At 39.0% G+C, this 17,163-nt stretch overlaps 1 protein-coding gene across 1 annotated transcript; it reads right to left on the reverse strand.

Annotated features, from left to right (window-relative positions):
- Window positions 1-6,931: 6,931 nt before the first annotated feature.
- Window positions 6,932-10,411, reverse strand: RAB39B (RAB39B, member RAS oncogene family; the record flags this gene model as incomplete). Its single annotated transcript, XM_082681925.1, has 2 exons — window positions 6,932-7,388; window positions 10,197-10,411. The coding sequence occupies 2 exons, from the start codon at window positions 10,409-10,411 to the stop codon at window positions 6,962-6,964; spliced, it is 642 nt and encodes a 213-aa protein (XP_082538051.1). The 3' UTR covers window positions 6,932-6,961.
- Window positions 10,412-17,163: the final 6,752 nt, after the last annotated feature.

Here is a 17,163-nt window from a genome sequence, read left to right on the forward strand (position 1 = left end):
AAACCTGTAGCTCAGTGGCGTCATGAAGGACCCAGCTTTCTTCTATGTCCGCTTCGTCATCTTCAATATGTCAGCTAATTCCTTCTGATCACATTCAACAAATATGGGGAATTCCCTGGCAGTCCAGTGGTTAGGACTCGATGCTTTCACTGCCACGTGCCCGGGTTCAATCCCTGGTCGGGGAACTAAGATCCCACAAGCCGCTCAGCACAGCCAAAAAAAAAAAAAAAAAATGTACTAGGCACTGATTGACTGTAGAAATATTATCATATGAGCAAAAATAGCTACTGCCATCATGCATTCACAGAAAATATACTGTATGTGAAAAAGGTAACAGCACAGTATGTGTTGCATGATACCATTTATGAAAAAGATTCATTTAGGTGCAAACATAATACATAAACTGAGTATGTTTACTGTGTGACGTTCAGCAAGTGCCAGGGCTTTTGCTAAGTATTTTATGTAGATCATTTCATTTCATCCTCACAACAACCTTATAGATTAAATACTATTGTTATCCAATTTAATATATGTGAAAATCGAGACTTGTAGAGTCAGAATTTGAACCCATGTTTGTCTTACTCCAAAATCCACACTTTTAACCACTCTGTTAAATAACCTTTTGAAAAGTAAAATGAAAAAAATCTAGAAGGAAATAGATCAAACTTTTAACAGCCATTTTCTTTAGGAACTGATGACTTGAATGCAGTTGACCAGAAGAGCCAGAAAACAGAGGGAGAGAAACAAAGTCAAGGGGTACCTTGATTGATAGACTGGCAATGGGCAGTGACTGATTGCCTGAAGGTTCTAAAGAAGTTTAAAACAGGATTCAAGGGATAGAGTGGACAACCAGAGCTTGTAATCGGAGAGGAATTCCAGAGGTTGTATAAAATTTTGTAATGCTTTAGGATGGGGCCATGTGTGTATTTTATGGAAGTGAAGTAACAGTCAAGGTCATTGGATTGAAGTAGGGCAAGAAAAATATCATTCATTCAAATGTTTATTGATGATTCAAGCCTATATCTATGGTACAGGTTGTGAAAATACTGGTGAACGAGATGAATAAGGTTCTTACTTTCATGGACCTTATATTTAGAGTAGTCAAGAGGCCAGATCATGCAAGGCCTTGTAGCCATGTTAAGAACTGTAAGGTTTGCTTGGATTTTGTTCGAAATGTGATGAGAAACCACTGGTGGGTTTTAAGCAGGTGAATGACTTGGTCTGACTTGCATTTTGAAAAGATCATTCTAGCTGTTACGTTGAGAATGTGTCATGGGAATAAGAGCAGAAGTAGATATTAAGATATTAAGTAGTTCAGCAAAGAGTTGATAGTGGCTTAGACAAACGTGATAGCAATGGAGACGGAGAAAATGGCAGACTTGGATATGTTTTGAAGATAGAGCTGATAGGGCTTGATGATTAATTTAATATGGGAGGTGAGGGGAAGTGAGGAATTAAGAATAACTCTTGAGTTTCTGTGTTGAACAAGGGGGTAGATGGTGGTGTCATTTATAGAGATAAGAAAGACTGGGGTTGAAGGAGCACATTTTGATAAATGTTGATCTCATACTGGATAGGTGAAGCTTGAGGAATTTGTGGATGTGTTTAGTAGGCAAGTTGGTTGTATTGGTACAATGCTCAGTGGGCTGAAGTCCTTCATTTGGGAGTCTTCAATGCAAAGACAATAACTGAAGTCATGAGAGTAGGTAAGATTGTCTAGGGAGAAGAGAGGATGGAGAACGAGGAAAGAATTGGGCCTCCCACAGAACTAAGAACACTGACTTCCTGAGAGGCTTGGTGCAGGCAGAAATCATTCCACCAGCACTATGCCGGCAAAGGTCGTGCATGACTTCCTCAAATGCTATGGATATATTTTAGTCCTCGTCTTTCTGAACCCATTGCTGCATGGTGATACTATTGTCTACTCCTTCCTGTGACACTGTGCTCTCCAGGTTTTCCATTCTCTCCTTCTAAGTTCCCTTTCCCTAAAGTTTGTTGTTCCCCAGGGAATAATCATCTACTCGTAATTCCCCAGTGGTTATCCATTTTAGTCAGCTGAAAACCCAAAGTCCTTCCAATGGCCTTCAGAAGAACCCTTAAAAGTGAAGTCCATCCCCATCCCATCACCCGTGTAACCTTGTTTCTTACTTCTGACCTGTTGATCATTCTACTCCAGCTGCACAGTTTTCTTTCCTGTTCATCAAACGCACCCAGCACCTTCACACCTCAGGGCCTTTGTACTTGCCCTTCACTCAATCTGGAATTCTCTGCCTTAAGATGTCTGCATGGATTTCTCCCTCACCTCCATCAAGTTCTGAAACCAATGGCTTCCAAAATCTGCAAGCAGCTTCCTGATCCTAGAGAAGATGTGGCTGCAGAAGTTGTCTCAACATAGAGTCTGACTATTTAGTCTCCTTCTGTGTGGAGAATAGAGTGTGGGGCAAAGAGTGGAAGCAGTGAAATCAGCTCTCACAGTAACTCAGGCAACAAATGACCGTGTGACATGTTACATTTCTGATCCTAATAGACTCTCAAATGGAGATATTGGCTACACAGTTGCTTCTAAAGGTCCAGAGTCCATGGGAAAGATACGAGCTGGAGATAGAAATTCAGGACTCCTTGGTAGTTACAGCCATGGAACTGAATGAGGTCACCAAGGGACTTAATATAACTGAAGAAAAGATAATCAAGCCCTGCAGAGTGATAAACTATGTTAAACGCTGTTGCATTGTTGGTCCTTCCTTCCTTCCCTCCCTCTTTCCCCCCCTCCCTTCCTCCCTCCCTCCCTCCCTCCCTCCCTCCTTCACTCATGATTATAAAAGTGATAAAGCTGCACAGAACTCAGCGTACCTGTGCCCAGACTCAGAATCAAACATCTTCCCCTTTATTACCCTCCCCCAAATATGTGCTATAAACCCCAGGCAGTGTCTATATGCTCCAAGTCATCCTGACACAAAGAGCACACCTTAGGAGGACTTGAAAAGACTGAGGCAATTTAGCCTGGAGAAAAGAAGACTTTCCAGGGAAGACAACAATTGTAATAAGCTACCTGGCCTCTGTCTGAAGAAAACAAAAACTCTAAGTCAAAAATATACATGCACCCAGTGTTCACAGCAGCACTATTTACAATAGTCAAACGTGGAAGCAACCTAAAAGTCCATCAACAGATGAATGGATAAAGATGTGGTGCGTGCGTGTGCGTGCGTGTGTGTGTGTGTGTATAATGGGGTGTGTGTGTGTATGTATATATATATATATAAAATGTGGTATATATATATAATGGAATATATATGTGTATACATAATGTATATATATATGTATATATGTATATATATAATGGAATATTACTTGGCCGTAAAAATGAAATATTGTCATTTGCAGGAGCATGGATGGACCTAGAGATTATCATACTAAGTGAAGTAAGTCAGACAGAGAAAGACAAATATTACATCACCTATATATGGAATCTAAGAAATACAATAAACTGCTGAATATAACAAAACAGAAGCAGACTCACAGATGTGGAGAACAAACCAGTGGTTAGCAATGAGGACAGGGAAGGGGGAGGGGCAAGATAGAGGTAGAGGATTAAGAGGCACAAACTACTATGTATAAAATAAAGTAGCTACAAGGATATACTGTACAGCACAGGGAATACAGCCAATATTTTGGAATAACTTTAAATGGAGTATAATTTATAAAAATACTGAATCACTATTTTGCACATCTGAAATGAGTATATTGTAAATTAACTATACTTCAATTAAAAAACAAAAAAAAATTTAGGAGCTATTTAATAAAAATGGTTAAGGGCTTCCCGGGTGGCACAGTGGTTAAGAATCTGCCTGCCAGTGCAAGGGACACGGGTTCGAGCCCTGGTCCAGGAAGATCCCACATGCCGCGGAGCAACTAAGCCCGTGCGCCACAACTACTGAGCCTGTGCTCTAGAGCCACGACCCACAACTACTAGGCCCACGTGCCACAACTACTGAAGCCTGTGCGCCTAGAGCCCGTGAGCCACAACTACTGAGCCCACGTGCCACAACTACTGAGCCCGTGAGCCACAACTATTGAAGCCCACGTGCCTAGAGCCCATGCTCTGCAACAAGAGAAGCCACCGCAGTGAGAAGCCCACGCACCACAACGAAGAGTAGCTCCCGCTCACTGCAACTAGAGAAAGCCTGTGTGCAGCAACGAAGACCCAACGCTGCCAAAAATTTAAAATAATAATAAAAATAAATAAATACATAAATTTAATTTTTAAAATGGTTAAAATTTAAACAAAAAGATCCTTGACTAAAAATTGCAATGATTCAGATTTAGGCTTGACAGAACTGATGTTTCCAAAAGTGGTATGGGATTTCCAGGCATTAGTGAGGTCTCTGTGACTTTCAACATGATGATCATATAACTTTCTGGCTTTAAGATACTGTCGTGCATAGCATATGTCACAGCTAACTGATGTTCTTTGTAGTGGTTGCTACACGAGTGACAGACTCCTCTGGAAACAGCTACAACACACACTTAGAATCTCACAGTCACATAATCAACCATTTTACTAAATACAAGCATATTTTCATTCACATACAGCTAAAGAAAACATCTTTTTCACATTTCATTACAGTGCACAACAAAGTGAAGAAAAGTATACAGTACATTTTATTCTGGAATATGAGACAATCTAATCCAACATGCAGTTGTGGTCTTTGTTACAAGTTAGTTTATCTTGTCTTCACCTATGTAATAAAATAGCTTCTAAAGCTTTATCCTTAATATTGTGTTAACACCTGATTTTTTCACACATTTTCTAAAACCCAGTTATTGCAGTGACAACAGCACTGAATTCTACTAAAATGATTTTTAAAGTTCGAGAACTTGTTTAAGCAATTAAGCTCAGCCACTTCTGCTGGATCTATGCTGAGAGTTTTTAAACCTGCCTAAAAAATGAAAGGAATGGGAAAAGTATACATATGATGTATTTAAGTCAAGAAAACGGTAGAGTTTTGTTTGTACCTTTTTTTTTGAACTGACAGAATACAGTCAACTCTCATCTATCCACTGGATAATCTTGCTTTCAGAATCTTCTAAACATAATTAAGTATAGTAGTTGATGAAACTTTGTGTTAACCCAATTTACTATCTTTTGTTTGTCTTCTACAACCACAAAGCTGGCAACTTAATTACTCCACCCAAGCCAGGTCATGCTAAACGAAGGAAGAGATGATGATTGGGTCACTTGGGGTTGATGCTGCACGTAGGTCCAAGGTGGTTTGTTTCCATGATTTTCATGATTTGACTTCTTTATTCCGGCTGAAGTAAATCCCCCAAATTTCAGATTTGGTTACATCCATCCTGAAGTTCAGTACCACATTTCAAAGCAATTTACCATCCTCAGGCTTTCCTATCACAATGGATATGAGAAAGGCGAGTCTAATCAGAATTATTTTCTTACTGTGAGAAGTATGGCTTTTGCCTAGCTGAACTGGCTACAATTCAAAAACATCATTTAAAGCATCACGTCTCTGCAAGAAGATAATGGAACCTCAAGTCAACCATTCCAAGTTTCTGATGCAGTTAGCTGTCTGTTCACCTGAGAACTGAGAGCTGACTTTCTAGGGTAGACAGGAACCCAGGGTAGGCATAAGGCAAACAAGTGGCCAAGGTCATTGTGAGGTGAGTATTTTATCCCCATCCCACTCCCCATTGCTGTACTTGGTTCCTTTCAATAATACATCCACTGTGTTTTAGTGATAAGAACATTTACAGCCCGAACAGTTCTAACGTGTTTTCACTGTGCAGTTATTCACTTGTGTAAAATCCTCTTGTCAATAATACCTGAATGGGCTTTACCTTCGACTCATGCCCGGGTTCCCTCAGGATTATAGCTGAGTTGTAATCAATAAGGAAACATATCCTAACATGTAGAGAATATTTATTTACAGTCATGTCTCTTCCAAAGCAAACAATAACAGTTTATTCATCTGACAGCAGGATGATGCAGTGAAACAAGAACCAGGGGTCAAGTGACTCTCCTGCCCCTCAGTTAATTTTTTCGTAAACTGGGGAAGAAACCCTAACGGCTTGTTACGATGATCAAATAAGTAAGTCAACGAACTGTAACGTGTCTGTAAGGCTTACAGCGCCTCCTGTTGAGCAGGTGTTTACCTTCAGATTGCAGTCGCCGATGCAGTGAACCCCAGGCGTGGTCAGAGGGGAAAGAGGGCACTGGAGTTACAGTATTTCTCTCTTCTGCTTACACGATAATTTGCGTGGGACAATTTCTTACACACAGCTGGTTATTCTTTCACAAGGCTGTACATGTTTTCAAGTGTGACAGTAACAGTGTGTAAATAGCCTCCCTTTTTCACATTCACACCATTTTCACTAGAACTCCAGGCCTTGAAAGGGTCTTAGTAAAAGGCTGGTCCACACCCCTCATTTTACAGATGAGCTGTTTAGAAGCTAATTGGTACCTTTTAACCAAACCCAGCACATATGTTTAGTGCAGGATATTCTCACTGATTAAGCGGATCTCATACTCTTTTTTAGGTTGGCTAATTGTTCCCAATGTGATACTTTTCTCCCCTTTACGTATTTCTTTATGATCGTGACCTATGAATGAGCTGAAATACCAAGAAATAGTTGTCCTGACTGTGGGTGTACTTTTCTGGGGCCTAGCTCCCCAGACCTCAGCTCCTTGACATGCGGTCCACAAAGGGCACACAGAGCGGCCACTGCCCAGCATGGACCACAAAAAAGTGCCAGTCCCAGCACCCAGGCTCCCCCACCCACCCACCCGCCCGCCCGCCCGCCCATCACCTGTCCAAGGGCCCCTTGGGGAGGAGGCTCACTTGGGATCCAATATGGAGGTTAAGTTCTCTTCAGTCACACGATGATTCTATTCATTTTGATCACTTTTAAGTTCAGGTGGGAGAGCATGTTTTGGAGATAAAAGGGCTGACTAGCACAAACATCTTCTCTCTGATTTGACAACCTCTTCTGAAGAGTGAACCACGTTTGGTACAAATCCACTCTTCACCCCTTCCCAGCCCTCCTGGATGGTAATATCCCCCCTTTTAACCAGCTCGTATATGTCTCTTGTCAGGTCTGTGAAGGCTTTCTCCACATTAATGGCATCTCGGGCTGACGTCTCAATGTACTTCATGCCGTATGCAGCAGCCAGTTTCTCTGCCTCGTGGCGAGTCACTTGCCTCTGTGTATCCAGGTCACACTTGTGACCCACGAGAACAAATACGATTTGGTAGGGCTGAACGTGTACTTTGGTCTCTTCTAACCACTCATGGACATTCTGGAAGGACCTGCGGTTGGTAATGTCAAATAAGAGCAGACCACCTACTGAGTTCCTGTAGTAGGCACGAGTGATGGATCTGCAACACAAGAAAGAAGCAAAGAATGAAGGCCACGCCCAAACTCCCGCACTTCAACGAACTCAGTGTATTCTGTTGTCTCTGGTTAGTGACACAGTCCTTTGGTGAAAATTGTTTTCTTTTTTAGACAAAGCAATACAAATGTCATTCCATAATAATAATGATATATGAATTCTCAATTGAACAAAACTTTGAGATGGAATCTTCTAGAAACGAACGCTCATGGACATACAGGCATTTTCCCTCGATTTAGGCAAGAGCCACAGTTAACTCTCCACGCCCACATCTGAATAGCTGAATGAGACTTCCTCTTCTGTTCAGTGGGATGCTTAAGTAACAGGTTATCATGAGGCAAATGAAATAATGGATGTTAAAGTATTCTGTGACCTGGAGATCTCATTACAAATTATAGTAGTTGGAAAAGGATTTTCTAAAAAATAAGAGTGAATTTACGATAGCTGACAGAAAATGCTTATAAGTATATAGGTATATTACAATATACTCCATTTTTTCCCATTTATCATTACCACGTTTGTCTATTATTATATTTTTATTTTAATCTAACAGGGGTCCTCAATCTCTTCTGTGAGGAGGAGCATAATTTTGTTTTTTATTTTCCAGGCCATGTGGGAATAGGAAAAAGAGGGATGGTCTGCAAAGGCCTTGAGCCAAGTGTCTGCTGGCCCCACTTCCTGACACATTTTGAAGAGACTCACTCGGGAGCCACAAGCTGGGAAAAACTGCCCAAATAGCCAAAGCTTCCCCTTAAAATAATATGATTTATTTAAAGCATTGTAGAATGCTTTAGAATGCTTCTAAAACCTATTATCCATTTTCTTTACTTCTTAAGCAGAAGAAACCGCACGCATTTTCGCTTCTTGATTTGAGGAGCTTCATTTTCAATACGCATTATGGTACTTCTCTCAGAGCATATTAGACATTGTAGAACTACTTGCTGGTACAATCACTTGCTTTAGACTACTGTGCTTTTGTTTTTTTTACTACTGTGCTTTTTGATCTATGTTTATTTTTAGTTTTTCTGTCTCCTTGGATGAAGATAAACAATGAGGGACTCAATAGCTTAAGGCTTAGGACAAATGGCCCAGTGGTAACAGAATAAACAATTTCCAGGGAATTAAAGCCCAAGCTAGAGGATGGTAAGGACAAAGCTTACAAATTGAGTTTGCCTCCAGAAGCAGGCAAATCAGCCATAAGGACTGAAAGCATTTCTAATTCCCTTATGTTTGAAGATTCATGGAGAATGGTAGGTGTACCAGAAAATTCAACGTGAACAAAGATCGTGATTCGTGAACGGCTTGGTTCAAGAAATCAATAGGCAAGCTGTAGTCAAAACTCTAAAATACGTTATTACATTAATGTTTTGTGACTATTTAGAAAGTAGCAAAGCCCTTTCTTTATAAATACAACACAAGGCTACATAAAAATTAAAACCTCACATACATCAAAAAATGTTCTTAAAGAACGTTAAAAGACAAACGAAAAACTGGGAAAATAGTTTACAATATCCATGACAGAAAAGGATAAATGTTCTTAATATATAAAGAGCTGTTAGAAATCACTATCACCCAATAAATAATAATCAGTGGATAGGAAAAGGATGTTCATACAGAACGAAATTCCAATAAGCATAAAAGATACCTTTCTTCTATTATAATATGAGAAATGCAATCACAAGTTCAAAGTGAACCTGAACAAGGATATTTGAAATTTTCTCTTCTCCCCACCCCTCTTCAACCACCTAAGCAGCACCTTCTATGCCTGATTAGTGTTCGATAGCTAAATGAAGAAACGATCCTAAACATGAGCTATTGAGCCCTCTTGATCTAGTTCCTGCTGCTCGGCATGACTGTAGCTCAAAGTTTTCTGTGTACACTGCTCTCTCTCACTTCTGTCTTCATACACGCTGCTTCCTTGCCCTGGGCTTTTCCTGTTTTGCTTGGGTATCACACTCATCAGGCCTCATCTTCTCCACTTAGCCTTCCCTCATCTGTGTTCATACATATAATTACAAACGATACATACTACAAGGGCCACCAAAGGGTTGTAAGAGAAAATTAAACCTGTTCATTGAGCACTCAATATGTGCTAAGCGTTCTGGTAGGCAGTGGCATACAAATATGAACAAGGCACTTTTTTGTGTAATTGCTGGTCTATTTTGCCCCCAGTATGCTAGCACAGACATTCTAAGAGGGAAATGCCTATGTCTGTTTTGTTTACATGGCATCCCCTTGCAGGAGTTTCCTCAGGCTGTTTTCCCAGAAACAGTGCAGTGTCTGGCATATAGTGGCTGATCATTCAATGTCTGCTGGTTGCAAGAAGGCATCAATCATCAGTGTCTATTTCATATATATATATATATATATATATATTTCTATATAGTATCTATGTTTATATCTATATCTAGCTATCTTTCTCTCTATCTCTACATCATCTATCTATATCTGTCAGTTACATTAGGATGACCTGGGAACATTTTCGAAATGTAGTATAGGGACTGAAATTGATGAATTACAGTGATCAACTCCCTCTAGTTTATTAGCCACCAAGGGGCAGGTTGGTGCAGTTGTGGTGCGAGCAGTATGTATCATTGGCTGGCCTTCCCAGCCAGGGTGCATCTTTCCCTGCACTGAACTCCCAGCTACCTGAAGGTGGGCTTGAGCAGAAACTCTCAGACCCTCGCTACCTTCCCTAAGGGCGGCGACCAGGACCAGGAAGTCCTCTTTCCCCAGGGACGGTGCAAGCCCCAAAGACCCTCCCACTGCTCGCGGGCCCGGGCTGCGCTCCCACCTGAACCTCTCTTGACCCGCGGTATCCCAGATCTGGAGCTTGATGCGTTTTCCTGGCTCGATCTCCACCAGACGGGAGAAAAAATCCACCCCCACCGTGGGGTCCGAAACCTGGGCAAAGCGGCCCTCGGTGAAGCGGCGGATCAGACAGGACTTGCCCACCGTGGAATCCCCGATGACAATGAGCCGGAACTGGTACAGCCAGATGGCCTCCATGGCCGGGGCTCGGCAGGTCTCCTTGGCCCAGGCCGTGGGCGGCGAGATGGGGGCGCCCGGCCGAGACCTCAGAGAGCGCGACTCGGTCCTGATCTAGATCGGCCACGAGCGCATCGTTGGCCTGGCAGCCTGAGGCGAGGTAGGCCCAGGCGCAGGGAGAGAGGAGGGATGGATGCTGCGCTCGCAGAGGTGATGAAATGGCAGCAGCATCAGCACCACGCACTCTGACTCATCACTGACTACAGGGTTACTGTAATCCTCCACGTAGCGGCGACGCCCAGGACCGCACTGTCTGTAAGAGGAGCGCACACAGAAATGGCCGGGAAAACAGTTCGTTCCCTTCCTTTCTAATTCCTCTTCTTAATTAAAAATTTTCTCTATCTCTCAAATTGCAAAAGTAACACCTCTTCATTAAAACTAACGAAACAATACAAAAATACACAAAAGGGAGTCTATAATTATCTGCCCCCTACTTCCCCAAGATATTAAGTTTGTTATATATTCTTCCACGTGTATTTCTATGAAAATATATATACATATACATATTTATTGCTGTTTGATTTTACAAAAATTTGATCGAACTGGACCATTACTCTGACACTTGCTTTTTGCAATTAATAAAGAATCATTGGCATCTCTCCATTTCCAACTATTTTCCTTTTGCCATAACAATGCTGCAATATTCTCTTAAGTATAGTCACACGTACATTATTTCTATGAAATAGAGTCTTAATAAGAAAGACCAGGAAGTCAAAGAGTATGAATATTTTAAATGTTATATATGTGGGCATTATACTTTGCAAACATACTGAGCAATTTAAATTCTAGTCAGCAAGGTGTGAAAAGACCATTTTTTGGCATTACTTCAAGCATCATATATGATATTCTTTCTTAAATCTTGCCAATCTGATGTCATTAAAAATAAATGGAATCATAGAATATGTAGACTTTTGTAACTGGCTTCTTTCACTTACCATGATGTTTTAGAGTTCATCCACATTGTAACATGTATCAGGACTTCATTCCTTTATATAACTGAATACTATTCCATTGGGTGACATAACACATTTTGTTTATCCATTTATCTGTTGATGGACATTTGGGTTGTTTCCGTCTTTTGGCTATTATGAATAATGCTGCTATGAACATTCATGTACAAGTTTTTGTTTGTACAAGTTTTGTTTGAACAAGTTTTTGTTTGTGTTCAAACTCTTTTGGGTTTAAACCTAGGAGTAGAATTCCTGTGACCTATGGTAACTATATGTTACATCCTTTGAAGAAATTCCAGACTGTTTCCCACAGTGGCTGCACCATTTTACATTCCTACCAGCAGTGTATGAGAGTTCTGATTTCTCCATATCTTTTCCAACACTTGTTATTTTCTGACTTTTTGATTCTAGACATCCTAGTGGGTATGAAGTGGTATCTCATTGTGGTTTTGATTTGCATTTCCCTGATGACTAATGACAATGTGCATATTTTCACATTCTTATTGGCCATTTGCATATTTTCCTTGGAGAAAGGTAGGCTCAGATCCTTTGCCTTTTTTTTTGTTTGTTTGGCCGCCGAGCAGCTTTTGGGATCTTAGTTCCCCGACCAGGGATTGATTGAACCTGGGCCCCTGGCAGTGAGAGCTCGGAATTCTAACCACTGGATCACCAGGGAATTCCCCCTTTGTCCATTTAAAAACTGGATTATTTGTCCTTTTATTATTGAGTTGTAAGAGTCCTTTACATATTGTAGGTGCAAGTCTCTTATCAGTTATGTGACTTGTAAATATTTCCTCCCATTCTGTGTGTCCTTTTTGAACTTTCTTAAGGGTGTCCTTTGAAGTGTAACGTTTTAAATTTTGATGAAGTAAAGATTGTCTGTTTTTGCTTTTGTTGCTTGTGCTTCTGGTGTCATGTCTAAGAATACTTTGCCAAATTCAAGTTCATGAAGATTTACTCCTAAGCATTCTTCTAAGAGTTTTGTAGTTTTAGCTCATACATTTAGGTCTGTGATTCATTTTATGTTAATTTTTATATATGCTGTGAGGTAGGGGTCCAGCTGCCTTCTTTTGCATGTGGATATCTACTTGTTCAAGCACCATTTGTTGGAGAGACTATTCTTTTCCCATTAAAAAAATATATTTATTTATCTTATTTTTGGCTGCGTCGGGTCTTAGTTGTGGCACTCGGGATCTTCGTTGCGGCCTGCAGGCTCCTCCTTGCTGCACGCAGGCTTCTCTCTAGTTGTGACCCATGTGCTCAGTAGTTGCGGTGGGTGGGCTTAGTTGCCCCGTGGCATGTGGGATCTTAGTTCCCTGACCAGGGATCGAACCTTCATCCCCTGCATTGGAAGGCGGATTCTTAACAACTGGACCACCAGGGAAGTCCCTCTTTCCCCATTGAATGATTTTGGCACCCTTGTTGAAAATCAGTTGACCATAGACTGGTTTAATTCTGGACTCAATTTTATTCCATTGGTCTATGTCTAGTCTTCTGCCAGTACCACATTTTCTTGACTGTTGTAGCTTTGTAGTAAGTTTAGAAATCGGGAAGCATGAGTCCTCCCACTGTGCTCTCTTTTTCCAAGATTGTTTTTGGCTACTTGGGGCCCCTTTCAATTTCATATGAATTTTAAGATCTGCTTGTTAATTTCTGCATATAAGGCAGCTATGATATTGATTGAGATTTCATTAAATCTGTAGATCAATGTGGGGAATACTGCCATCTGAACAAAATTAAGTCTTCAAATCCTTGAACATAGAATATCTTTCCATATATTTAGGTCTTTTAAAATTTCTTTCAACAGTGCTTTGTAGTTTTCAGTTTACAAGTCTTACACTTCTTTAGCTAAGTTACTCCTAAGTATTTTATTATTTTTGATGCTATTTTGAGTGAATTGTTTTCTTAATTTCATTTTCAGATTGTTCATTGCAAGTGTATAAAAATATAATTGATTTTATATTTTTCAACTTTTTTTTTTTTTGGCCGCACCATGCAGCTTTGCAGGATCTTAGTTCCCCAACCAGGGTCAAACCCGGGCCCTGGAAGTGAAAGTGCTGAGTCCTAACCACTGAGCCGCCAGGGAATTCCCAATTTTTTTAGTGTATTCTTTATGGTTTGGTCAAATGGTTTTTCTGCATCTTCGAGATGATCATGTGATTTGTTTTTATTCTATTTGGTATAATGTATTACATTAATTGATTTTTGGATATTGAGTTAACCTTGCATTCCTGGTATAAATCCTACTTGATCATGGTGTATAATTTTAAAAATATGTTTTTGGATTTGATTTCTAGTATTTTTGAGGATATTTTCATTCATATGCATGACATTTATGGGTCTATAGTTTTCTTTTATTGCAATGTCCTCTTCCGGTTTTAGTATCAGGGTAATGTTGGCCTCATAAAATGAGCTGAGAAACATTCCTTCCTTTTCTGCTTTTTGGAAGAGTTTGTGAAGAACTGGTATTAATTCTTCTTTAAATGTCTGCTAGAATTTAGCAGTGAAGCCATCTGGGTCTGGGGTTTTCTCTGTGGGTAGTGTTTTGATTACTAATTCACTTTCTTCACTTGTTATAGCTCTATTCAAATTGTCTATTTCTTCTTGAGTCAGTTTCAGTAGTTTGTATCTTGGTAGAAATGTCTCCATTTCATCTAAGTTATCCGATTTGTTGGCATACAATTGTTCACAGTATTCCTTATAAAGGAATACTATGTATTCCTTTTAAATTTTATAAGGTCAGTAGTAATGTCCCTTCTTTCATTTATGATTCTAGTGATTTGAGTCTTCTCTATTTTTCTTCTTGGTCAATCTAGCTAAAGATTTGTCAGTTTTGTTTTCAAAGAACCAACTTTTGGTTTTGTTTATTCTATTTTTTTATTTGCTCTCCATTTATCTCTGCTCTAATCTTAAGTATTTCACTCCTTCTGTGTGGTTTAGTTTGTTCATCTTTTTCCACTTCCTTAAGGTGTAAAGTTAGGTTATCAATTTGATATCTTCCTTTTCTCTAAATATAGGCATTTACGTTGAGCACTGCTTTATCTGCATCCCATAAGTTTTGATATTGGTATCTTCATTTTCATTTATCTCAAATTATTTTATGATTTCTCCTTTGACCCATTTGTTACTTAGGAGTGTTTTGTTTAATTTCTATATATTTGTGAGTTTTCCACATTTTTCCTGCTATTTACTTGTAATTTTATTTCTTGTGGTCAGAGAGCATTCTTTGTATCATTTGTACCTTTTTAAAATTCTTAAGGTTTGCTTTATGGCATAGTATATAGTCTATTTCGGAGAATGCTCCATGTGCACTTGAGAAAAATGTATATTCTGCTTTTGGGTGGAGTGTTCTCTATGTATGTGTTAGGTCTAATTGGTTTTTAGTGTGGTCCAAGTCTCCTATTTTCTTGTTGATCTTCTGTATAGTTGTCCTATCCATTAATGAAAGTGTAGTATAAAGTCTTCAACTGTTATTGTACAACTATTTCTCACTTCAATTCTATCAGTTTTTGCCCTGTATATTTTGGATTTCTGTTTTTCAATGCATATATATTTGTAATAAGAATGAATTGACCCTTTTATCATTATGAAATGTTCTTCTTTGTCTCCAGTAACTTTTCTTGTTTTGAAGTCTATTTTGTCTGGTATTAGTATAGCCACTTCAGCTTTCTTGTGCTTGCTGTTTGCATAATATATTTCCATATTTTTACTTTCAATCAATTTGTATTGTGGAATATTAAGTATGTCTCCTGTAGACAGCATATAGTTTATCATGTTATTTTATCCAATCTCAGAATCTCTGCTTTTTTCCTGGTATTATTGTTATCATTGCTATAGTTGATTTACATCTGCCATTTTCTTTCTTTCTTTTTTATATAACTTATGGGGTTTTTTGTTCCTCTATTTCTTCTTTATTACCTTTTTTTTTGCATTAAGTGAATATTTTATAATGCAGCATTTGAAGTTCTTAAATGATTTTTTAAGTTATATTTTTGAGGGGTTTTTTTGGTGGTTGCTCTAGGGTTTACCAAATATTTCTTAATTTATCAGAATCACCTTCAGATGTATATACTACCTTATTCCATATATATATATTCTATATAATATATAGAAACATCACTCCTATAGAGCTCCATTCCCTTTTCTCCCTTTTAATATTACTATTATACCTATTATGTCCATTAATATTACAAATCCAACAATACATTGTTATAATTATTGCTTTGCCATCTGTAGTCATTTCCTTAGCCCAACATAGCTTGACTCCCAGTCACTTCTTTTGCACCGCTTTTGGCAAGTATATTACATTTTATGTTATAGGCCCAACAGCACACCATATACATATTATTTTATACATTAAAAAAAGTCAGTTCAAAAAAAAGGAGAAAAATATACATTTATGAAGTCTTTTATAATTACATAAACACTTTACTGGTGCTGTTTTTTTGTGTGTGTCTGTGTGTGTGTGTTTGTTTGAATTGCCATCTGCAGTCGCTTTCAGCTTGAAGAACTTCCTTCAGTATTTCTTGTAAGGCAGGTCTGCAACAAATTCAGTCACTGCTTGTTTGTTTATCTTGTAATGTCTTTATCTCCTTTCCTTTTTTGAAAGATTTGCTGAATATAGGATTCTTGGTTTATGGTTTTTCTTTATCACTTTGAATATGTTATCCCAATGCATTTTCTTCTTTTACCATTTTTGTTCTTTATTTTATTGAGGTATAGTTGATGTACAGTATTATATAAGTTCCAGGTGTACAACATAGTGATTCACAATTTTTAAAGATTATATTCTATTTATAGTTATCATAAAATTTTGGCTATATTCCCTGTGTTGTATAATATATCCTTGTAGCTTACTTATTTTATACATGGTAGTTTGTACCTCTTAATCCCCTACTCCTATCTTGCCCCTCCCCTGCATTATTTCTTTTGAGAAGTTGACTGTTAATCTTTTTAAAAATTAATTAATTAATTTTATTATTTTTTGGCTGCTTTGGGTCTTCGTTGCTGTGCACGGGCTTTCTCTAGTTGCGGCGAGCGGGGCCTACTCTTTGTTGTGGTGCGTGGGCTTCTCATTGCGTTGGCTTCTCTTGTGGCATGCGGGCCCTAGAGCTCGTGGGCTTTGGTAGTTGTGGCTTGCAGGCTCTAGAGCGCAGGCTCAGTAGTTGTGGCACATGGGCTTAGTTGCTCTGCGGCACGTGGGATCTTCCCGGACCAGGGATCGAACCCATGTCCCCTGCATTGGCAGGCAGATTCTTAACCACTGCACCACCAGGGAAGTCCTTGACTGTTAATCTTATTGGTGTTCCCCTTTAAGTGATGAGTCATTTTTTTTTCTTGTTACATTCAAGATTTTCTCTTTGCCTTTAATCATTTCTTTGATTTTCAGAATTTTTACTATGATGTATCTATTTGTGAATCTCATTATCTTTATCCTACTAGAAGTTCATTGAGTTTCTTGGGATGTGTGGGTTATTGTTTTTCAATAAATTTAGGACGTTTTCTGATATTTTTTGGACATTTTTTCTACTCTTCTCTCTCTTCTGGTATTCTCATTACGCCTATGTCGGTGCACTTGATGGTGTCCCACATTTCTCTGAGACTCTGTTCATTTTTCTTCATTCTTTTTCTGTCTCATTTTCAGCTTGCAATACTCTCTATTGAACTGTCTTCAAATTTGCTAATTCTTTCTTCTGCTAGTTGAAATCTGTTGAACCCCTCTAGTGAATTATTTATTTCAGTTATTGTACTTTTCAACTCCAG

The sequence above is a fragment of the Grampus griseus genome, assembly GCF_964374135.1.
Source record: "Grampus griseus genome assembly, chromosome: X".
Lineage (NCBI taxonomy): Eukaryota > Metazoa > Chordata > Mammalia > Artiodactyla > Delphinidae > Grampus > Grampus griseus.